Here is a 24,617-nt window from a genome sequence, read left to right as displayed (position 1 = left end):
TGACTGTGAGCAGAGAACGGGATAATTTATCGCCGAGTTACATTCAGTGTAACAAATAAGACGGAGAAAAATAACAGTCTGTGGAAGGAGAATCGTCCTCTGGTACATAGTCTTTTGTTCCTCCTCATTTCCCATCAGAGCATGAGAGAGAGCCAATGCATGACATCAGAAAGCCAGCGACCTTGTACTGGCCAAAAGATGTTCACGGCGTAGCAACTATTACTCATCCTCATTAAACTGTGACTCACCACAGCATCGCCGTCATTTATTGCTATTTTTATTCTTCCGGGGAAAATGTTTTTGCATCGCGTCCATTCTTCTACATATTCACAATACATAATAAAATTGACTCCAATCGTTGACATGGAAAGCTTCATTACCGGTTGCGTTCACATAATTAAGACAAACAGACATAAAATAGGGGTGAGACTCGTATCCGAGGCTTGTGGCTTGTTGTATGTGTACTCCACAAGGTAGTTATTGCTGACGCTGGTGTACGTTCACGCGTGGACCTAGCCTCCGAATGGATTCATCATATGACTCTCCAGTCAGGTACAACTGGTTCCAGCAATGTGCCCTTTTCTAAAGTACGTAAAAATCATATCAAGACAGATATTGTGTGTTCACTGCCAGTAGATTAGTTACAGTATGGTGGGTTCTATACAACACACACGTATGTATTCGGATAGACAATACAAAAACTGTTTGAAATAATGATGTGTTATTCTCATCGCTGCATTCTATCTTGAAGAGATTGAACCCAATAGGATGTGTATCGCTTTGACTCTTAATGTACGCTGCTCTGTGTTGTCTATTTCAGAAACATCACTGTTTCGCATAAAAACAGTACCACGATGTGAACCACAGAGTCGTATAGTCTGTCTGGAAACTGGACGTTGCATCTTCCTAAATACCAGTGAAATCATCGTTCCAACATCAGGTGAACCTTTGTAAAATGGATTCCGATGACAGCTATGAGACAACATCAGAAGTGTCACCCGACAGGGAAACCAGATTCTCTTCATCCAGTAGCCATGAAAGCGTGAATCGTAACAGCACCGAAATTCGAGATTTGTATCTTTCTGTGTTTTCCGGGGCTGAACCAAGTGCTCCAAGCCTGAAGAATCAGCTGGACACACTTCGGGCAAAAGTTCAAGGTATGTTTTCACTTTTTTTCTGTCAAAAACGGAATAATCACTCCCAGAACAAACTACAAAAATTCAGGCCCTAGAATGTGAGAGGACCAAGTTGTTGGAACAGAAGATACAACTATACCATTCACTTGAGAAGAAAGAATGTGAATTGGTCGATTTCATGCAGTCGTACGAACAGAAAGCGAAGGATATTGCTCAATACATGCAGAAGGTTGGTGCAATCTGAGTGACAACCCCTAGATGGCTTCACGTGACTTGTGGCAATGTTAGTTATCCATGTATCCAATTAACGTTTTGGGCTTTTAGCACCAGAACACCTGGGTGCAAACTCCAGAAACTTGGCGTCAAACTATGCATTCGTCAGTCAAACTCTGGTTTGTTCTTGGGATTTTAATCAGAAAATGGTAGTGATTTTGTGGAGACACAGAAGTGATAGGTCCGCATCTGTAAAAACAGTCCCGAAAATCGCGACAGGAGCAGAGTAACATGCCAACTAATTTGTAAAAGTTCGAGAGTTCTTACATCCATATTGCAATTCATCAGATTGCTGCTGATGATGCCGCTGAAGCACGCTTTGGGTATTCGTCGTAACAAAAAAGAAACTAATACACCATGTGGAGTTCCGTGCATGATGTATGCCTAATCTGTTAGTTCCGCATTGTGTACTGTGCAGATGTCATTCGATGATCGTTAATCCTGTTCGATAACCCATGAATGTTTAAACTTCTCCATCGTGGTTGTACAGGAATGGACGCTACACATTCTGTTATTGCTAATAAGTCTGGTTGTACGATGAGTGTATGTTTATTACACGGCTTCATTCGGTACCACTGCAATTCAATGTCCAGGGCTTGATGTGGTGGCCTCTTGCACGTTGGTTGCGTCTCTCACTCGACTGTCGTGCGCGCGCTCAACTACCGTTGCAACTCCTTTAGCCAACATATCTTTGAATGCAATCCACAAGTGTGGGAACTGCAGCTAGTTTGATCCCACAGGCCATACGCCTGGGGATCCTAATAAATACTTTTGACAAAACTCATTGCTAATTAATGTCATGGGCTACTTTAGAGCGAATAACACTGCACTGAGTGGTGACGGAACCAAGACGGCAAGTCCCTGCTGCGTTGCGACCACTTTGCTGTGGAACCTCATTCTATGCGCATCTGATTAAGTTCGTAATGGAAAGATTACTTCGTTGAGTAATCCGTTTAGGGTTAGCATGTCTTTCTAGTCAGTTGATGCACAAAATTTCGCACAGTCAGTATTGCTGCACATCGATTTGTCCGGGATTTCTGATGAGTTCTGATAACCTGATAAGACTCTATTTTCAGAAGTGGTTGGCTTGCAAATTCACCTTGAATTCGGTGGCCAACAATCCGCTAATAGGAAACGTAGTAGAACGTGCGATTTTTCTGTCTAGTGCGGCACTAAAAAACAGAAGTTATACTGATTTTGCTAGATAATTATGAAAGGGATTTAACGTAATTCGAAGCGAGTCATAGGAAATATGTGTCAATGGCGTCGAAAGTGTAAAATCAAACATACTGCACGAGCAACACCTGTACTGGGCACAGGAAACATGATATAATTTGTTATACCCTTTTTCATAGACTTCGTTTTTTGTCTTACTGTCCCTCAAGAAGAATGCCTATCAGTTCGTTTTTTTGTAGTGCTGGTTACCTGCCGCTGAAAAACTCCGCTTCTCCCATCAGTCACGGACTTACGACGAAAATTCTACACAGCGTTGTAGTTTTGTCACTGAGAATAAATAATTAATCAGTGTTTGAAATGAATGACTATTGGAGGCACTCCGTTGGGTAGTGGTCGTTCCGAAACCTGAGTACAGAACCTGACTTGTGGAGGATATGCCTCATTTTAAGTCTGTGTCTGTCGTTTCTTCTATGTTCCTGCTCCGGTGGTGTGTCGGACTCCATAGAAGAAAAGGTGTCTGAGTACCATTAGAAGATAATGGACAGTGCAAAGGAATTGATCCACATATTCAGTCATTCGATCAGCTCTAACACTGTTTAAGTAGCTGGCTGTCATGTCACTCGAAGGAATCACGAGGGCTGAGATACTGTCAGGTTTCCAAAGCCTACACAGGAAGCAGTCAAGATGTTCGCGTTGGGATCGAACTACGGACTTTCCGGTCAGTAAATTCGCACCTTAACCACCAAGCCACATCGAGCTCAACCTAATTAGTATGGATATGTGAAAGGGTGAGGTATCTTTCAAAGCCAAAACTCCTCAGAATGAAGTCAGTTTTCTGAAAGCGCGAATTGTTCCATAGCCTTACAAATTTTTTTCTTCTACCACAGGTTCAGGGTCTGCTTGCACAATTGACGGATTTCTTCCCCGAGCATTTTGAAGAAAAGCCCATTGAGTTCGATGTCGACAAGTCTGCCGCTGGTGGAGAAGTGACCTCTGGACAGATCGATTCGAAGTTGCATAAGCCCAACGGTACATTTCCGTCTGAATGCAAACTTCGAGGCGAACGAGGGCGTGACATACTTCGCGCCCTAACAGCCTCTGTTGCAGCAGCAAGCGCCAGTAACAGACAGAGCGCAATAAACCGTTCTTCGGAACACAAAAGTTAGTTTACTTCAGTACCCTTTTCCATATCCACTGCCCTTCTGTCTGCTTAGTGTTTAAACCGTTGAATCAATTTACATGGTAATTCGATCGCGCCCGCAGTTCTCAGATCACTTTTTAGTTTGTTTTTTTGTTTCAAGGATATTGCGCGTCAGTTCGTTGACATTCGTCTACTACCTGTGCTTTGCGGAATAAAAATTGTGATAATTTTTCTGTGGATTTCACACAGCTTAAAGGGCGGATACATACACATTTGGCAGCAGGAAGTTTCTGCGTTTATAGCCACTGAACGTTTTGCGGTTCGTTTTGAATGAAGGTGCAGCGAAGCGTGAACAATGCCACGAATCCACTTTATGTTGGGAGGACGACAGTGTCCTTGCCACCTTATTATGGAATAACTCGTACGACTTTGTGGGACATTCTACTCGTAAGGTTTCTGAGAACTTCCCGACAGCCCACGAGCAATTTTACTCCTCTTGGGCTCATTAGTTAGGCGCAGTCCCCGTTTCGTCAATCTTATGTTTTACTTGATCCTAAATTGTATGTGATCCGTGAAGTGCACTCAACAGCAAATTAATTTGCTTTTGACATGAGAGTTAACAGGATGCAGCTGGATCGTTCGTTTATAATATTCTTCAAAGTAAGTTTGACTGAAATTCATGGACTACGCCTGTCTACTGAACCCTAAGTTGAGTGAAACACTTCGTGGGCTGTCGACCATTTTTAATAAAATTTTGAGTAGAGCTCTGTTAAGAAAATATACTACGATACCTCTAATATCGCGTCAACTAATAATGGGGTTGCATTCCTTGCAGCGCATGCAGTTGGAGAATGTCATAAACTAGAGACAAACCTGGGATTTAGTTCATTCTCTGAGCAAAACCAAATTAGTTTCTATGATGACTGTATTTCTTGAATCATCTGGTGCTCTGAATTTAAACTGAATAAATGGCAGTTTACGTCATTTCCACTCAGCAACGAAACTGTTCAGATTTCAGCCTTTCAAAGTTTTGCCATTTTGAATCAAACTATTGAAAGATACATAACTTTCTTCCTTCAAAAGTTCATTTCAGGGAACTCTATTCGTAGATGCAATACACTACTCATAAGGTTGCTGAAAAGTCTTCGACAGCCCACGACCGATTTCGCTCTTCCTGGGGTCATTATGTAGACACATTCCCCAAGATTCCGTCGACTTTATGTTATACTTGAACCCAAATTTCACGAAACTCGACATTTACATTCACCTGCAAACCAACTTTATTCTGACAGTAGACTCACCTTGAGCCCAGCTGGGTTCTAGAGGTCTCTTGGAGATTTGGGTCAAAACTTTGCACATAATCCCGAAAAATCTCTGACCACGCTCTAATACTATGACATAGCTTTGAGTTGCGAAAAATTAGGTTTATCAACACAATCTTTCAGTGCGACTGTCCGGGTGTTCAGTATGGATACAAGCCAGTTCGTTTACACGTAACTACATATAACTCCTATCTGCAATATAAAGTTCGCCGTACGGACACATCCAATATCATTCTATCCGTTAAGTGTGCTCCTCTGTATTCCTCAGGAAACATCGAGTTTATTAATTTATGATTTCTTTAACAAAATGTGAAACTTCCTTGGATGTTCAACCCCTCCCAGGTTCCTGAGATTAGCAACGCAGTGCAAAATAGTATCACAAGGTTAGCCGACTTACTGATTTCATTGCGGATATCTCGTGGCACGGTGAGTCGGTTTCACACATGTCCGCACTGGTTCTGTCCGATCACAGACCAGATGGAGATGGTTCGGTGGCTTAGGAGCGAGCGTAGTGGCCGCGGTTCGAGCCTAATCTTTGCATCTCGACTGCTCCTGACTAGATTGGACTACTTGGCATTTTGTCCTCCCTTGCTTCAAGTGGTAAGGCGACTAGGCACCAAAAGTGTGTGTTGCAGTCGGATGATCAGCATTCGTATTTTCAGGCCAGTTCTGCACAGAGTGAGGTCTAATTCCAATTCCACATGGTACTATCGTACAATAGGTCGAGTCCGAATCCCTCGAGGTGTTTTGAAAGGTTTTTACTACACCATCTCCAACTATTCACTCTCCACGATACACAGTGCTGCTGGAGTGAAATGACCAAACTTCTGACTTGGTCCTGTTCATTCTCGATGGTCTTTAGATCATCCTGAAACACCTCGCTCCATGCACATTTCTGGCATGGATGGCATGCGGGATAATTGAGGGAATTGTCACTTCGACATTTGGGATATGAGTCTGTTGGTGTGTTCGGAACGAATTCCAGATCATGTGTTAAACTAATTGTAAAATAACACAATTTCGATGTTACGCGCGGAGCGAATCAGTCCATCGAGTATTTCCTGATATTTTGCGGAATAAAAAATAATCTCTTTTGGGAGCCATTGTCGGAAGCACCCGGTTCCCCGAGCATGGATTAAGAACAAGAAAAAAAATGCGCATCTGTGCAAGTGTGGAGGATTGTTTGTCATGTCTCGGTCTGTGCTGTATCACTTGATTTCTGTCTAATTCAATTTAGGGAAATACGATCAAAAAAGGAAACGAAACTGCAAAACACACTTAAGGTGTTTTTTCTGTGCAAAAAGTAAACGATATTTTTCTTCGGAGACAGTGTGCCTTCCGTTTCGTTGTTTCACCGTTGACCGCTGAGTTACAAGAGTAGTTTTATTCTCTGTTACTTGAGACATGTTTTTTTTTTAAAAAAGACAGATTTTCCACTCATGGTGTTCGTAAGAGGTTGATTTCTTGCGTGTTGTAAGTATAACAAGAATGTTGTTCTTCACTGAAGATGGCAAACTAAACTTGAATAAAGATTTTTAAATATGCAGAAGAAACCGACAAGATTTTTTCACCAAAGGCGGGTTGTCAAACATTGGTCTTTGGCTCGGACATCCCATGCAGTTTAAATTTTTATGAATGACAGTGTTGTGAGTAGCTTCCGCTATCCCTGTGACTGTTCCTTGGCTGACTAAACAGCTCCTGCCTTATGAACAAAAAGCACTAAAATTTGGGTATGAATCTCTGTTTAATGTGTGCCACAATGCTCCACACACATTTCACGATGCAGTTGAAGGTGAAAATAGCCTCAGCTAATGTTTTTTGCCTGGCAGCCGCATATTATAAAATGGATCAATCTGGAAGATGACCTCCTCAGTTCAGCTTGTTGAAATTTGTCAGGTTTAGTGAACGACGTCTGACTCTAGCTTGCATTTGGTTCAGAGATACGAAGTGCTGATATTTTCTCAACAAGGACAAAGCCGTTGTACATTGCTGTTTAGCTTTTCAGAATAGATTGACTTCTTTTGCAACACGTGGTCGCGATAAAGCTGTCTAAATCAGCACGCCGCCCATCTCTAGACACTCAGATGGGATAGTTGCACCCATCATATTGTTGCCATTCCTGTCAGACCATTAACCAGTTTGCATAATGAAGAAAGAGCCTTAAAAAGCGGTGAAAAAAGTATGGAATAAAACCTCGGCTGACAAATGCGACATGCCTTGTCGGAAAGACTTTCTCCTGATCGATTTTTGGGCGAAACACAATTCAGAATAATTTGCTTTGGTCCCTTCCGTACAGATTCTACTATCCAAAGTTTAAAAACAAACTTCAAGAAACCGGAATCTTTACATGGAAATAAGGTATATCGAGCGTTTCATCGATTCGCCTTACAAGAACAATAACCACAGTCTGAATCCATGTCGATCCATGTGCGATCAGTTTGTACTGATTAGTTACTTATCAGCAATGCGTCGGACAACATCATTCGTTCCCAACAGATTTCTTTGCGTAAGCTTACGAAATACTTGTCTATCAGCAACATAAAGAGTACCGCTCACAGTCACTCCCGATCCAGCTCTTCAGAAGCATGTTGAGGCCAAAACATGTCGGAAAATCGGTTTCAATACTGTTTAGTACGCTTTGCAAAGTTTGACAGATATCAATCAACTTCCCCTCTATCTGAAGGAAGATGGCGAAAGGAGCTTTTAGGATCACAAAGTCAAACTGATTGATATTGTCTAGGGTTGGAGTAGCCTTAAAAATGAGGAGATGATTATAGAAGCATGGGAGAATGTTGCAGATTAGATTTTTTGTACTTTCGTCCACCTGCTTTAGAAAGCCAAGACGCCAAACATCTACTTTAAATCAGGCAACCTTCTTCCTGCTGGGTCTGTGAGCATAGGCAACACTCGTCATAGCTGGTGCCTTATCAGATTGTATGCAAAAATTAACACACTTCTCTTAACCCCATCGCCACTGAACATTTCCGATCGAGAGTACTCACCTAGAAATAGCGAGACTGCTTTTGGTTCGCAGAATTCATGGACCTTTTTGAGGCTCTTAAACAGTTGATTGGCATTTTTGTTTTCTCCCGTAGATTTGTCAGTTTAGAGTGCTCGTGTCGGAGGATATGACAGAACCTCATCAGTAACAGCTGCATAGACACAGATGGGGTAACGAAATATTGCAATTTGAAGAAACCAAACTTTTATTTGTGAACAAGCCCAGAAATTCACACAAAGTGTGCTCTCATGCGGCTGCCATCTGTGTTATTTTTCATCTCATGAAAGTGCCATCATAAAACACTGGCTCCGTTTTCGGCGACTTTTTACATGAGCATCTAATCTTACTGACTAAATGAAATTGCATGTGGTCAGGTCCCACATTCACCAGGTGTTGTGTTCTGGTTGGTACTCGCGCTGACGCGCATACTGTGGATTGAATTCATTTTTTTACTTTTCGCCCCATAAAAGCAGCACATTAAACTGGCTCAACCAAAGCATCATTCCACAGTTTATCAAACAACCATACTTTTGCCAATCAATTTGGTTTTCACGAGAGACTCAACTGAACCTCTCGTTTATGATATTCTACAACTGAATGTACTGCACACAGGCCCTCTCATGCTTCAGTTGGCACGATAGTCGAGATATCGCAGTATGTTTTCATAAAGGAAACTGCTCACAAGGTCGAAGAGTTTTCAGCAATCTTGTGAGTAGCTTTCTTTATGAAAACTATGGTTTTGCTTAGCCGTTCAATATAGGGGATTCAAATGAACGAATCCCGCTAGAGTTTTGGCCAAAAGTTTGCCCGGATTTGATTGATCTAATTTGGCCGTTTGTTCCTCAAGCTTTTACGTCATTCAAAGGAGAAATCACGTGTATGTTAACAAGAAAAACGAACTCACAGAAATAGGAGGACAGAAATCAGTTAAAAGACGCAGTGATTATTGTGCTCTAGCCTGATGTTGTCCACTGCAGTATTCCATTGAAGTTAAACCTGAGTCCCTTGGATGAATGGGGGAAAGTGAGATAAAATGAAGCTTATTATAGCTGTCCTAATAAGAAAGTCCCTAACTCTAATTTTTTTATCGAGCGCTATCATTTATCTAGGAAATAATGAAAAGCCCCAAGGCTGTAGTGAATTTGTCCTCTATCGATCTTGTTCTTAGTGAAGAACTCTATAAAGTACCTCGCTGAATCGCTGTTGATGTCATAGCGGAGTTCCACGGACTCCCCATGATTGCCTCTTAAACTCTCCAAGCAGTAAATAGCAGTTGTCACCTCATACAATCAACAATTTCACGACTAGTTTTCTTTCGATCTTCCGGGCATTCTATTGTAAGGTTAAAAGATTTGTGGAATTTTCAGGAATCAAACAGCGCGTATTAAAATGTGTTTTGCCAAACAGCTGACACCTCTGTTTGGTAGACGCCTTTGAAGCTGTAGCATTCCCCAAAACCGGCAGTCGTTTGAGTGTGAAAAATTCAATCTAAGAATACGCCAGCTGTCGATGGGTAAACTGTCCATAATGAACCTATTTATGAGGTGTGACTTGCATGATCAGCTATCAGTCACTCGATTTGTAAACCGACGGATTCATCCGGTAATTAACGAACCGTCAGACAGGGGCTAGCCACATCTTGATTACCACTTAAGATAGTAAACAAGACGAAATCCCCCCTATGGGGAAACCTTTCTCGTAACGTGCCGTTTCCCTTTTGGTTGGAAGTATTTTGATTGATGCGAGGTTTTCTCAATTGGTCGAGGTAGTTCATCGCAGTACACCGATAATAAGAAAAACGATTTTTGAACCAAGCGCATCTTTTTGTCACGTGAATGAAATCGAAAAAATTCTCACAAGCCTAAGGTGGCCCATTTATTTCAACGTGATAATTCGCTAGTTGAACTAGTTTGCGGCCGAAAAGATCCATGTTAAAAACCCGAGCAAAAGCAGTTTAGTTGTTGGCCCGAGCAAAGTGGCCTAGAATTCTGCCTCTTATTAAAAATCTTAACCGGTCCGTTCAGTAGTAATTTAATATCTTAGCGACAGAATTCTTCATTTCCTTTTCCGTTTGTGCACAGTCGATTGGGTGTTCTTTCCCAGACGCGATTTGACGCGTGGAACATGAAGGAACGGCAACTGTCAATAAGGGGCTTTCTTTTTTCAGGCTACCACCATGCATCCTGCGGTGCACTGTGACTGGCGTCAAAATTTTTCCACTTCCGTCGGGAATTTCTTCCAAAAATCAGGCTTTCCACCCAGTTACGCGAGCGTGTGTTTGCTTTTCAAAAAGGGCTCATTAGAGACCAACCACTGCGATTTCATTGTTTTTTGTTGAACCGAAATGTTTTTTAGATGGAAACGCGCAAAAGTGGTCACAACTTACACAATCTTGGTTTCATCTAGGATAGAAAGCTTTGTAATCCCCACCACTGTGTAAGAGTCATTTTGATTTCCTCGGGAAGCAGACTCGGTATACGTATGTGATCCAAAGTCAGTTGTGGTAAAACAGACTAAACACACCTGTTGCATGGAGAATAGTTTCACAGATTTCAATAACCTTTTGGCCTTAGTAACTCCCCTCTTTCGAGTACAGCTCGGTGCAAAGGCATATAACACCCATAAATTGCTTGAAAAATTCGGCGAAGAGCGCTGTGTGCATTAGTAACATGTCACCATGACACTATGTTACGTTTCCCGCTTTCTACAGTTTTTGTACAAAATATTGGGATGTATTAAGGTAACTGTTTTCAAACTGACTTATCCGGTTCATCGTCCGCGCCAAATTGACCGAAATAGATGAATCGGGCCGTTTTGTATCGGTTCACAAAAACACTACCAACTTCACTCGGAGACTACAACTCTGCCTGTTTTCTCAACTGAAGTATCATACAACTGCGCTGAAGTATCGTCGAGTTTACCTACACCACTATCGAGTATCTTCAGACGAGCAGACGAAAGTGTGTGGAGTCGCAAGAAAATCGATGCACTTTAGGCCGAAATATAACCTAATCTATTTGACCAATGAACAACATTGGTCAGGATCAATACACGCTCTACATGAATAGCTCGGCATTGGACATCTGATCACAAGCGAATTCACCCGCAGGATCTCTTACACAACCGCAATAATCTCCACCTTAACAACTGTTGTATTTCTGCGCAGTTTTCCAGGTCGCGTGAGCATGCTGAAATCCAATTGCCTTGCTACTTGCTTCCACGGATGGGTTGCCCATAATCAAGTCACGTGTTCCAATAGCTATGGTCAACTAAGTAAGGGTGATTCGATTGGTTCGGTCGTGAATGATCAGCTGACGGAAATTTTTGTGCACCTCATTATGGACCCCACGATATAATTATAGTATCATCCATGATTTCCACCATAGTTCCATCACCGGTGACTATAGTTAATTATAACCAGAATTCACAGAACACACTAGTTATCAACTTTTGCGAAGTTCAAAAAATTAGAAGGAGGCACACACAATTATGGGACCATCACACCGTCTTGTTTGGAGGAGGTTTTATGAAACTTCTGGACGATTTCTTCACAAACCTTATCGCTCTATCCCTCATAAAAACGTGGATGACATTTTGACTGGCCATCACTAGCTCCGAGTAGCTTGCATCTATGCGCACTCCTTCTGCTGGTGTACCACACGAGGTTCTGATCGAGCGAACATCGTGACCATGTGTTGACCAGGAAATAGCGAAGAATACGGCTGTCGGTGATGTGGTAGTAATGTCTTGTCTAAGTATCAAGCCCCTTGGTCAACTGATGACAACGACAGGCAATTTTGAATATTTTACTATCCAACTGGAAATCATGATTCATACATTTTTATCAGAATGTAAGAGGTAACCGCTTACCTTCGGTGCGGCCACTGAGGACGTAAAGAAATGGCACATGGAGCGATAACATTACTAAGCTAAGGTAAAATGAAGGAGTATTTTGGTCCTAAATGACCGGGTGTTGAACGCCTTCTATCTTAGATTGAATCATTCTTCACTGGCGTATGAATATCGTGAAAGCACGAGATATAACACGGCGAAATTGGTTCCAGTCAGTATGCGCTGAATTAGATTCTAACTGACGAAATGATCCAATGATCAGTAGTGAGCGGTCAAAACGACTCTTCAGTGATTTTGGAGTGCATACCGTTTCCATTTATCCATTGGTCCATTTATTATGGACCAAATGGTCTGATATTTGAGCAAGACAAGTTGAGCAAGATTCACCCTCGTCGCATCACCAACGGTCATATTCTTCCTCTCCAATGATCAGCTTGCGTTTCTGGGTTTTACTCTATTAAGACCTTTTAGCTGATTTACTACAGGAGGGAGTGTTCATAGGTTCGAACTTCTCTGACATCAGAACTTAGATGGTAGCTGGCAATGTTGTCGGATATAGGTAGCTTGGGTGCGCTGATTGGTTGTTGGTCTGTTCGCCGAGCTTGGCAGTTGAATCACCAATCGAGGCGACAACGTCAGTGACGGTGTCATTCGTCACATCATTACTGACCATGTCACCCCGACTGGCGATGAAACTGCCAAGCTCAGCGAACAGACCAACAACCAATGAGTTGGTAGCTGTTCTGAAAGTGTAATGGAAAAACTACACAGTTGTGTACACAGTTGTGAATGGTATAACCTAGATGAGTGTACACGAGTGGTAAAAATAATGTCAACAGTAATATTGATAATGATAATATCATCTCCAAACAAGATCATGCCTTTAAATGGTCTCAGCATTTTGTTGTGTTTGAGATGAGTTCGCATCCGGCAATTTATTCGGTTTTAGGAGATTTTCTCCGGTGAATATTTTAGACTCTGTTTTGAGTTCGTTGTGTTCCAATCATCTCATCCTAATTTGAGGACATAAATGCACTGAACGTTTTCTAGACGATCGGCTTCTCGGAGTAATCTTCACCAGAAATGTTTATCAAGCGGATTCATGCTTTTCCGAATAGGTTTACACCTATTTCCATAAAGGAACCTACTCACAAGGTTGCTGAAAACGCTTCGGCATCCCATGGCCGGTTTCACCCTTCTTGCGGCTCATCAGATAGGCGCAGTCTCCCGAGTTTCCGTCAACCTTATGTTCTACGTGAACCCGAATCGGACTGTTTTCAAGAAACACACTCATTTTCAAATCAATTTGGTTGTCACGAGAGACTCAACTGAATCTCTCGTTTATGGTATTCTACGACTGAATTTGCTGCACACAGGCCGCTTCATGTTTCAGTTGGCACGATATTCGAGATGTCACAGAATATTTTCATAAAGGAAACTATTCACAAGGCTTACACCTATTTTTTAGGCATGTCCTATATCAGGTAATTCTTAACTTGTGAGAAAGTTACGTGATGAATGTACACAAAGGTTTTTCCTGACGTAACTAGCACGTACTCACTCCCACTTAAAGCTGATATTCATCTACCTGAACACACCATCGTCACAACTTTCATGAGCTACAAATAGGGAGGCCCGGTAGCTACTGTTTACAGCATATCAACAAGCCCTTCTGCCCACTTAGCACCTACAGTTAACATGACATTTAAGGACCTAATATTTCCGATTGCTTTTGAGTTTGATGGACCTAAAAAAACGCTTTCCGTTGGAGCAGATTAGGAGCTATTCGTGTGACTATTTGATTGATGTAGTCCGCTGTTGCTTCACTTTTTATCCCTTTCCGTATCATCAATCAGCCCTATTCGCTGTTCTTATTTGTATTCCTTCGGATAGTTTTCGCAGTCATATTCAAAGCACAATTCACTCTGGGTTTTAGACTTTCCTGCGCCAGATCGCTGGTCGTAAATTTATTTTGATTGTGGCGTTGTTATCGTTAGTTAGATTGTAAAATGTGGGTTGCAGAAGCTATTCTCCATTGTTTTTCGGATTGATCGTTTGCTGTTTCAGATGTTACTTTCATTATTACTATTTTTATCTCAAATCTTGATTTCCCACTCGACTGGTTGTCATGAATGAACGAATCACGTGATAGTTTATCTGATAAGCCCGGGGAACTCGAAGGTTGCACTAACCTGATGAGCCTTAAGATGGGTGAAACCGGTCACGGGAAAAGTCCGCTCTATTTTTTATCTACGCAGACGTTCATATTAGGGCCGACAACTGCTTCCAATTCACTAGAACGTCATTCGGAAATTTGTGACTGGTCGCTCCATGCCAATTGGATGGCCTTCAATGGGGAAGAAATCTTTAGTGTGACTGGAATTCGACATGGTACGGATTCGTGATGGATGACCATTGAAGTGTTGCAGCATCACCTCACGCTGAAATCGCTATGTGTGAGGCAATTATTCATAAAAGTGAATGCATAAAGCCACCTTGCTCAAAATGTTGTTGGTGCAATCCAACCAAATATGTTCAGGTACGGGATGTATGGGATGTATTCGCTGCATAGACTGACTGGGGAAAATTTGAATTGGTTTGGTTACCTCAGTCGGTGGTTCAAGTCAGTTGTGGGTGTTTATACTTCATTATGGCAGCTGCCTGAAATAGACTGCCCTGATTTCAACTATGTTGATTCCGGAAGTTATTTTCATGAGAGTGTAAAGCACTGGTGGGTAAGATCCGGTACCATCTTTGGTGTACCTAGTTGCCCGTTCTGGACCGAATTCAGATACACGATTACAACTGAATCTGAACAAACTGGAAGGCTTCTTGCTTGCATATTGAGACCGAATAGGGCTCATTAGCGTGTTATCTTTATGAACGTGGTGATAAACTTGTGAGATCTTGCCTCCGAATTGAACCCAAACTGGCGACATACGTCCCTCGTCAAACTTGTCATATCGATTAGACGGAAACTTGCTCTGTCTCTAGGTTCTGACACTTTACACACTTTCAATTGTGATTGAACGATTGTCTTTATCGCTCAGATATTTTACCAAGCAAGCAAACGAAACGACGATAAATCTGTGTTCCTGAAACGGCTGTGAGTGAAATAAGCTTGACTATGAGCTTGAACGAAGGATTGCAGTTTTCGTTAACTGGAGGATTCATCACTTTTGTTTAACCGTAAAACTGTCCAGAGGTTTGACTCAACTAACTATGAATCGCACAAATTCAATATAAGATTAAAAAGTTCTAATACACTACTCATCAGTTTTACTGAAAACTGTTCTGCAGCCCACGACCGGTTTTGCTCTTCTTGTGGCTCACCATGTAGGCGCCGTCCCCGAGTTTTCCTCAATCTTATGTTCTATTTGAACCAGAATTGCGCGAAATTTGCGAAACACTGCAAGCAAATTTGCCTTTGCTTAAAAACACCATAAACAAGAGATTCATGGATTTGCGTCAACCAACTGCAGATCACAGATCACATATAAGATTCAAAACGCTGCTTATCAGCTCCTAGTTGTGCTTGGAGATATCGGATTGTCAATGAACAACAGCCTAACGAAGCGGCATGAATGCTTGACCTTTGTTAGTACTAAAACCCCAGACAAGTGCTCGCCGCCTTAGAACATCGAACACATATCGAGACAGATCAATGGGTTGCACTTCAACGCCGACTGAAAGTTCTGTCAACCATTACCATGCAAGAACTGCAGCAAGCAGTAGTCCGACAACTATCATGCTTTTTAACACCAGTGTTACAAGAACCCAGATATGAATTCAGCCCGTCACCGTAGAACAGTAGCAATTTATGCGATCATGTTGACACAGGCAGACTTGGGACCTTTCGATCCCACTCGCAACGGATAAGCACAACTACATTAGATGAACGTGCAATGGGTTCTTCCATAGAGAAAACCACTCACAAGGTTGCTGAAGACTCTTCGACAGCCCACGACCTGTTTCGCCCTTTTTGAGGCTCACCAGTTAGGCGCAGTCCCCGAGTTTCTGTCACGCTTATGTTCTACTTGAACGCAAGGTGGACTGGTTATGACAAATACACTCATTTGCAAATCAATTTGGTTTTCACGGGAGACATCATAATCAATGAATGTATTTGTGCTTGGGTTGGTATTCACGCTTTCAAAATGGTGCCATACTGAGGAGCCTTGTATCCATCGTTGGGATAAATGGCCTAACTTCATGCGTGAATGATTTTCGGGTAGAGGGTGATGTCTTTCCAAAAGTGTCAAGCTAAACAGACAATTTAATCACCGATCTAGAATTAAGCATACTTGACAAATCCAAATCAGGATGAAACAAATTAAACGCTTTCCGTAGGTTTTCACATCCCAAACACTTTTCACTTTTATCTACAGTTGTTCACTTTAACATCCAATTAGCTATCTGGTGCTATATCTATGCTATGAGTCAGTTTGAACGGAGTCCAGATTTCACCTCCAGGGGGAAATGATAGCACATTACAAGCCAAAAAAACAAAGGAACGAGGGTGAAAATCTCTAATTTGGATATCTATCGGTTTCCTTCCAGATGTTGTTAACTTAACATGGAGGTCTAACTGTTCCCTTCTGGTCAATCCACGAGACATCTGATAGATAAATTTTAGATCAACTGACCCTGTATGATTTTGTGGAGGTCTTATAATCGACCTTGCAAATATTTAGAATTTTAAGTGGTCACAGTATTCCTGACTTGTTCGATCTGGCTTCCTTTCACCCCGTAACGAAAGTAACGTTCCGAAATACTACAATTACTCGAGGCGCACACTTGACATTCAAACACGGTTACTGCTATTCGTGTTTCAGTCAGTTCTTTGAGGTCCAGTAAGTTTAAAGCAAAACGCCCATTTGACTTTTTGGCAAGCTCGCGCGGCATCTTGTGACTCATTAACTACCAGTGCCAAACAGACGTATGTTTAAACTTATTCAGCCAAGATTGTCTTCCAGCCAACTGTTCTACATACGCAACGTCTGCCTTTTGTGATTTGGCCAGGTGTTGGGTGATCCTGCAGTACAACTTTCCTAGAATCCACATCATAAAGCTAAATCAGTCTGTGTTGAAAAGCTAGGACGCATTGTCTGGTTGTTTTAAAATTGTTCAGAACTATCAGCAGCATGATTTTTTGGAATCCTAGTTGGAGGGCGAAGCTTTTATTTTGAGGGTGAACACTCACTTTAAGTTATAGAAGAATACCCAGCCACATAATTAAGCTTGTAATCAATTAATCAATCAATCAATCAATCAGGGAATCCTAGGGGGAGGGTGAAGCTTTTATTTTGAGGGTGAACACTGTCTTTAAGTTATAGAGGAATACCCAGCCGCATAATTAATTAATCAATCAATGAATCAATCAATCAATCAGTTACCGATCTACGCTTCAGAAAGCTAGATTTCCGGAAAAGTTGCAAGAATCTCAGGCAGGGCTGCATTGAACTTAGTGATCTCAACGTGTGTGTGAAGTGCGTGTGTACACAGTATGGCAAGCGAACGCAGGAAGGATTACAGCCTAGAATGGGAATTTATCTTCTAGATTACGAACAGATTTTTTTGCTTCAGTGAACTTCACTCAAGACAGCTTTAGAATGGCCGCTGCAGTAGTGGCTACTGCTTGCTACAAAATACGTTAGACGTTCCTTGATAAGATACTACTTAGTATCGTTTGTATGCCGTACGTTTCTTGTTCTTCTGTATCAATAACTGCGTTTACTTAAACTATACCCGGTTTTTTCAGCTAGATCGCTAGTGGGTCTCTGAAACACTTCTCAATTTCGTTTGCATAAAGGAAACAGGGGTAGGAATATGCCACTTTGAATGAGTTGTAAATGGAATTCTGACTCATGAGGCGTAAAAGCTGCTGTCTTTGACACGATACCTGTGGGCTTGTAAAGTAGAGAGTCCTGGGTGATGTCATTCAAGATGAAAAATGTCCTTTCCGAACAGAAGCTAGAAAATTAGTTTTTCCAAGTCATTGGATGTTCTATGCATCCATGAATGAAATTATCGGAATATTCAGTTTCGTCCAATACTTTAATGAAGGATAGAACGTCAGATAGCCTCACAGTCTAGGCAGATAAACCTACTCTCACTGCTTTTTCAAGAAGTCGCAAGAATGGACATGAGTAGCATGTGAACGAAGCAAATTTGTTAATTTAAGCAAGCTAAGACTAATGCAAAAATATACCGTGCCACTGCTGAAGTGGTCGTAGGGACTTTATAGACCCACGTTATGTTCGCAAAAGTCAATTTGTGTCGCCATAAAGGTCGCAGCCGGTGAATTTGTTCTCTTGTCAAGCGGTTACTCAGACGTGATGTTTTAAACACAGTAAATTTACAGCTTATTTTGTATTTGTTTCCTCATGGCGACGTACCATAATTCAACCAAACTACTGTTATGCATGTATGAAAGTAGCAAATCATATGGTCGGATATAGGAATGCTAGCCACTGAAACAGACTTTGCGATATTATTCATACATTTTATACATGGAATGCCATTGAAACAATTTGTTTAAACCATTTCTATGGTAGTTATGCTCACCGGTCTGTTAGTGGTGATCAACTCAGCTCTGTTTCTAAACGCCGCATCACTCTGCGTATGGAGCTTATGGGCGAGCACTCTGAATTCAAGTGCTGGGATAGCACCGGAAGCCATCGTTACTGTCGCTCTTCCATTGGAGTGATTGACCCTCTCAGGGATGAATTTATCATGGTGCAGCACGAATCGGACTGAAGACATAAATGTGCCTCTCAGGTGAATTCACTCTTGAGAACTGGTCATTGTGATTTCATTGTGGCTTGAATAAAATTCAGACTATTCGGATAAAAAGTTGTCGTTTCTGAGTCACGTAGTACAACGCTAGTGTTTTCTTAGGCGGGCTCATCAAGTACATTGGACCGAGTTACTCAACAGCCGAGGTCGTTCAACTCAACACCACGAGGTCCCGACAACTGTGTGAACACACACGGGAACCTAATAGATTACATTTTGTCGACCGGATCAGACAGCAGATCGGTTAGTCACGAGCCAAAAAGGTGCCTTACGAAGCTTTTGGACGAATCCAAGTAGAGATATCTTCTTTGTAAACTGAATACTTTAACAATTGTAGGTTTTGGTATAACTCTGAGCTGATTGAGAATATCAGTTGTGATCTTCGGCGTCAGTATCAGTACTAGTCGAACAACTACTGGCCAAGATCTGCAGCCTTAGGTAAGTAGATTTCTCAAAATCCAGAGACCCGTCTCCTAAACAATGCAATAGAAAGTGTAAGATAAAGCTTTAGCAGTCAGTTTTTGCAGTCCCAGAGGCTGATGACTAATATCTCACTGGGTTTCAGTCTTGCCACACAAGCCGACAAGAATGATTGACAAATTTCTAAGTGGCTGTTGTTTTCACGCTGATTGGACAGCTTTGATTACACAAGTAAATGCCACCCAGAAGGCATTCAAGAACAGATGGAGTAATGGACACAATAAATGATTGAACAACGTCCAACTCTAAACGGGGTCGCTGTTGTTTGGTGTCGTTTGAGAGGATGGTTGTCGATGCCTGAGTGGTTGTGGACCTTCAGCGGTTGTATCAGTGTGCCACTGCTGCAAGCGAACGGTCGCTAAAATAGTTGCATGTAAATGTGAAACGCTTGGATGCCAGATTCTCACTGCTGGTTTCATTTCCCCTCAGGCAGAATAACTTTTGTAACTTCAGTAAATTCAGCTTCAGATTCAGCTGACTTAAAGTAACTGTGGCACAGCTTTCTTGTTTCTGCATGTGCAAGTTAGGGAGCCTTGATGACCACACACGTGGAAATTTAACCCATCCGGAATTCTTTTCTCTACTGGAACTCATCAGCTGGCGCCAAAGAGAATCCCGCCCCGTCTTCACTTGATGGACCGTTGTGTGCTATACAGCTTATAGGAGTCACCTTGAAATGTAACCACACATTTGAGTAGTCTTTCATCTATCTTTTGAAGTTTATTATGCCTTACCATTTATTCCAAGACAGCGTAACCCGAAGGGACAGTGGCAAGATTTTTAAAGGGTATGGTCACATACTACGCTTCAGATAAACGGGAGGTAATCAAGCGTTGTTTAATCTGTTTTCGAAGAACACAATTGGAGATAGTAAACAGCCATCGGGAACATTTCACCGGTCATTAGGTCAAACCCTTTTCTATGCTCCTAGCTAACAAGATAACTTATTGAATACGGTCATGGTCTCGCCTCTGGTTGGGAATGCCGGGTGCGCTGCATCTGGTAGATGTTCATAAGCATTTCAAAAGACTATTTGAGGGGCTATTCCTGGATTTTTGTACTTTCACATTTCGCCTGCCGGTGGTTGCTTTCAGCGCTCTATTGACCCATATACACCCTGTCTCTTCCAGCCGTCTGCGCACCAGTTGCTTTTTGGTGACACTCTTCAGACGCACGTGTAATCAGTTAGCCAAGCAGACCAGTAAATAGGGGCCAGCAATTTTTTTTCAAGCATGCAGCAGTGATTCAGATGCTTTCCAGTTTTGTTTTTACAGACCAGGTCAAACCACCTCTGAAGAACTCTGACTGGTGCATATATTTTCTGTATGACAAGCTTAGGTACCGAGTTGTTTTTCTCAAAGTTAATCCGTGGTTCTCGGTTTTTGGATTCACCGGTAATTTGGGTGCTGTCTTGCTCGGGAGCACGAAATTTTTGTGTGGTTGGCCGTCATTTGGTCGAGCTGGAAACTTGCACGACGGGCTATGTATCCTGTTTCACATGGTGCTTGCTTTGTATGTTTACATGGGCCAACCGTATCTGTGTATCCACTTTTCCATTTTTTGTCTGGGTGCTGGTGAAGCTATGTTTATAAACTGCACTAGGTGTACAAATGCTCAACTCGCTTTGTAATATTACAGGCGGTTGTGACAGACAGGTTATGAGAGTGAAGTTCTCACTTGTGAACTCCATAATCAACCTGTAAATCCTTTCCAAAACCGTGCCTGATGAGACAGACTAAATTAGCTGTTGACGTCATCGGCTTCATGACTTCCCGTCGATTAGTTGGAGCACGATCAGTCTATTTCCGTAAATTAGATTGCTACGACAGACACGAAACTGCAACACTTCCGAGCCTTTGTTTCAAATATCAGACGTGATTGCTTCGCACGGCTGCTGAACATTATTGGTCAGTTATGCCCATGATGTGATTATGTCACGTTACTTCATCTATTGCCGTGGAATTATCCATGACAAGCTATTTGTTTTGGTCTTATCAAACATGTACCTTGATCGAAAAGGTCGTACGTGCACCACTCTTGGTGAAACTGCGGCACGATTATAACTAACCGTACAGCTGAATTGGTCGCAACACAAACTTATTGGGTCAGTGCTGGCAGGTCAACTAGAACTTGACGTACGAACAAACTTCAGAGAATTCCAACATTCCCGGGGTATAGATTTCAAAATACAAAAACAGTTCTTCAATGATCCCATTCGTGACAACTTATCTTGTACAATTGTGCAGCTACTAAAGCTACTGACCAGAATGTCCAGGGTTCAAAGTTCACTCCGGATTTTCGATTTATCCTGTCTAGCTTGTCAATCTGGTAAAACCTCAGCCTTCGTGCTCCTATGAATTACACGGCACTGATGCCCAGTATAGGAGCACAAGGGATACCAATCAGTAGGTTATCGTTTCAAAACGTTCGGTAAATACTTGGAGATTTGTTGCTGCACAACTCCTCGCTTTTGATACAACAGGTTGATCAGGTTAACTGAAACAATCACCATTTGTTGTGGAAGTAGCGAGGCGCTAGCTATTGGCAAACTCAAAATGGCATAAATGAGCGCAAATCCTTATAGATGAGATCCCTCAAGACATCATTATGTGTTTGACTGTCTGCCACCGTGCTTCTCTCTCATTTGTTTTGATCCGTGTTTCCAGCAGGATTGTTTCGAAGTTCCTTCGAAGACACGCTCGTTGTCATCTACCTTAGTATGCTCTATGAGTTTTGTCGACATCTCAGTACCTTGAGTCCCCAAAACTAGTCCAAATGAGACTTCGAGCATGTGATACAAGAATGGTGTACAACTAAAAGTCCTCGCATATCGGCAACGAACTGTCACAACCAACAATAGAACAACTCGTTGGGCAGCCCAAAAACTTCTCTGTGAAGTCATCACGCATAGAAGAGGTAGACTGAACGGTAGCACAAAGTGGGGTCCAAGAGGGGAGTCAAGAAAGCGGAAACTCAGCTGGCTTCATTGCACTGCACCAAAGGTATGACAAAAAACCCAACAAGGATTAAATTAATTCAATCCACCTTAATCGTTAAAAGATGTGAACTATGACAAACGCTGAGTTGATATTCTAAAACGGTAAAACCTCGCCCCCAGTTAGGGTTCAATCGCAGTAGCAGCAGGATCATGTACACAAAATGAGGCCCACCAATATCATTCCAACTTATATAAGACAAACAGCCAGGGAGATTTCCACTTGAATTGGCGCGAAGAAGAATGAACAAGCACTTAAAAATACGTACCAATATGAAACGCTAAGTTAGGACATAGTTAACAGAAATAGATCTCATTGATTGATTGTGCGTCCACCCCATTGCTCTAATATAGTGCTTCTACAATCAAATGGCCCCGCAGCACTTGTGTGTAAAAAGCGAAATGTTGCTCAGCAATTATTTATCCACCGCTTCTGAAACTAATCAGTCGTTTTCTGGTAACACGGTTTCTCGTGATTATCACCGATTTCCCAGTTTGACAAAATTAGCAGATCATACCATGAATGGAGCAATCTGGTAACACTCTGGTCATTATCTGTTTTGCCTTTATAGCCGGGAAACGTTTATTGGTTTATGTAGCCAGTAAAGGTCACCATTTGATCCAAGCATTATGACCGAGAAAAAGCTTGTGATATGCCTTCAAATTTAGTCTGTCACACCTTCAGTAACATTATACAGAAAGTCTGCCATGTCTTTAACCATACATGCAAAGCTAAATGATGACATTTATTTTCGAGGAAGGAGATTATCAGCCAGTCAGTCCACAATTCTGTTTCGTTCACTATACTAATTTATTTCCAAAATGAAAAAAACGTATCTGGAAAACGGCTGAGGGCCAGTTTGAAACAATCTTGGGACACTGAACTCAGCTCATGGTAACTGACAGTAATATCCACTCCGAAAAATCGTCATTTGCCCAAAATTGACTTCAAGCACAGGGGATTCCACAATCTGGGATGTCTTTTACCATTAGGAGAAACCTGTCAAAGTCGAAAGATTCTTCTCTGACTGTAGATTGTCGAATATGGTTGCCTTTGGGGAACCAGTTTTTGGAGTCTTTCATGTGGGTCAGACATTTCACTTAAAAGGTTGTGTGTTTCAAAACAAGCGCTGTTAATGCCGTCCCAAGAACACATGGGTCGAACAGTGATGTTCAAGACCCGTTTCAAAACCAGAAGGGATGAAGATAATACGCTCATACTTGGAGATGTCTCGTGGGGATCCAGTAATAATGTATTTCTGGCTCAATGTTTAAATTAATAATAAGATTCGGTTTACTACGTTCACTACAGCTTGTATGCCTTCGTTGGTCCTGATTGCCCATTGTGCATCAATCCGTTTAGTACTGCATTGTTTTCCTTTCGGGTTGCCAAGTTTTTTAACGTCGCGGATCTTTTTGTTCCTTAAGTTTATGACAGAGGATAATCTCTTTATTGAAACCAACTTTTGCTTGGAGTTAGTTTAGTTGATGGCAAGCATTTTCTGTGGAAATGGAACTATTTGTTTTGTTTCAAAAGGGCTGGGAAATAATCGATGGGTTTCTAGATGTTTACCAAGCCCTCCTGAAACCATGACTTCTCAGTTGGTTCAATTTATTTCGATTGATTCGAGATGTCTAATTTTCATCAGCCGACAGGCTTAACAGAGCTAAGCGGCAGACAGTTGTCCCTTGCGATTCTTTGCTCAGTCAACTTAAAGTTGCATCGCTGTTTACTAAATATGTTCTCCGAAAAAGCCCATTCCAACCCCAGGTTTTATACCTTAAGTCTCCTGTTTGTTTCGAAAGTATCCTTTCGCCTTAGTTGCTATTCAGGTCCGCACGATAAACCATTTCTGTAGTATAAGTGGAATGTCCATTCTGCTTCGTCTTATTGTTACACTTTCTATAGTCCAGTGCTGATCATCCGTTCAACGCAGTGGTGTTTACAGGTTTCAGTGGATCCTAATCGCTGGTTCGGGACCACTGCAAATCCATTACTGTCGCAGATGAGGCCAAGGTTCATAGTTTTTCCCAAAATGTGATCGGAAAACAGTTTTCATAGTCCACAGAAGTGTTCTGCGTGCTTTCTATCAGGGGCTGAAATCCCCAAAATCTAGGGGGGAATGCATACTGTCTGTTATCATTTTCGAAAAATTTTGGTGACAATCGGTAGATTTATTGCCGAGCAACGTTTCGCTTTGGACACAAAGGCTTCGTCAGGCCAAGTGACTAGGTTCCGAGGTTGATCGAGATTTAAGGCAGAAGGAGAACCAATCAGCTAAGTCAAGCTAAATCTCTGTTGGGTGTCGGCCGAGGGATTTTAGTGTGTTAGAGTGGTTGAACAAGTGTTGGGTCGGTGGGGAAACCTACATGTGTTTGGGTCCTGCCTAGGGTCTAGTTCTTCTGGTTCGGTTCATTTGATGGTTCCTCTTCTACTTCGTTT

The 24,617-nt window shown here is 42.0% G+C and overlaps 3 protein-coding genes across 3 annotated transcripts in view; 1 reads left to right on the top strand and 2 right to left on the bottom strand.

The window, feature by feature from the left end:
• The window catches only part of T265_01348 (hypothetical protein), a gene marked incomplete at both ends in the record, with an annotated part of 29,153 nt that extends 17,182 nt beyond the window's left edge, over positions 1-11,971 (bottom strand). The window contains one exon of the mRNA XM_009165354.1: positions 11,920-11,971. Within this exon, the coding sequence (XP_009163618.1) occupies positions 11,920-11,971 (52 nt within the window). The remainder of the gene's footprint in view (positions 1-11,919) is intronic.
• Positions 1-24,617, top strand: part of T265_01347 (hypothetical protein) — a gene marked incomplete at both ends in the record, with an annotated part of 149,553 nt that overhangs the window by 11,954 nt on the left and 112,982 nt on the right. The window contains 3 exons of the mRNA XM_009165353.1: positions 821-1,157; positions 1,232-1,365; positions 3,473-3,746. Of these exons, the coding sequence (XP_009163617.1) occupies positions 956-1,157; positions 1,232-1,365; positions 3,473-3,746 (610 nt within the window). The remainder of the gene's footprint in view (positions 1-820; positions 1,158-1,231; positions 1,366-3,472; positions 3,747-24,617) is intronic.
• Positions 12,428-24,617, bottom strand: part of T265_01346 (hypothetical protein) — a gene marked incomplete at both ends in the record, with an annotated part of 55,572 nt that continues 43,382 nt past the window's right edge. Inside the window, one exon of the mRNA XM_009165352.1 lies at positions 12,428-12,644. Within this exon, the coding sequence (XP_009163616.1) occupies positions 12,428-12,644 (217 nt within the window). The remainder of the gene's footprint in view (positions 12,645-24,617) is intronic.

This window comes from Opisthorchis viverrini (assembly GCF_000715545.1).
Source record: "Opisthorchis viverrini unplaced genomic scaffold opera_v5_14, whole genome shotgun sequence".
NCBI classification, from domain to species: Eukaryota; Metazoa; Platyhelminthes; class Trematoda; order Opisthorchiida; family Opisthorchiidae; genus Opisthorchis; species Opisthorchis viverrini.
Note: the sequence above shows the minus strand (reverse complement) of the source record. Positions and strands in the feature narration are given on the sequence as shown.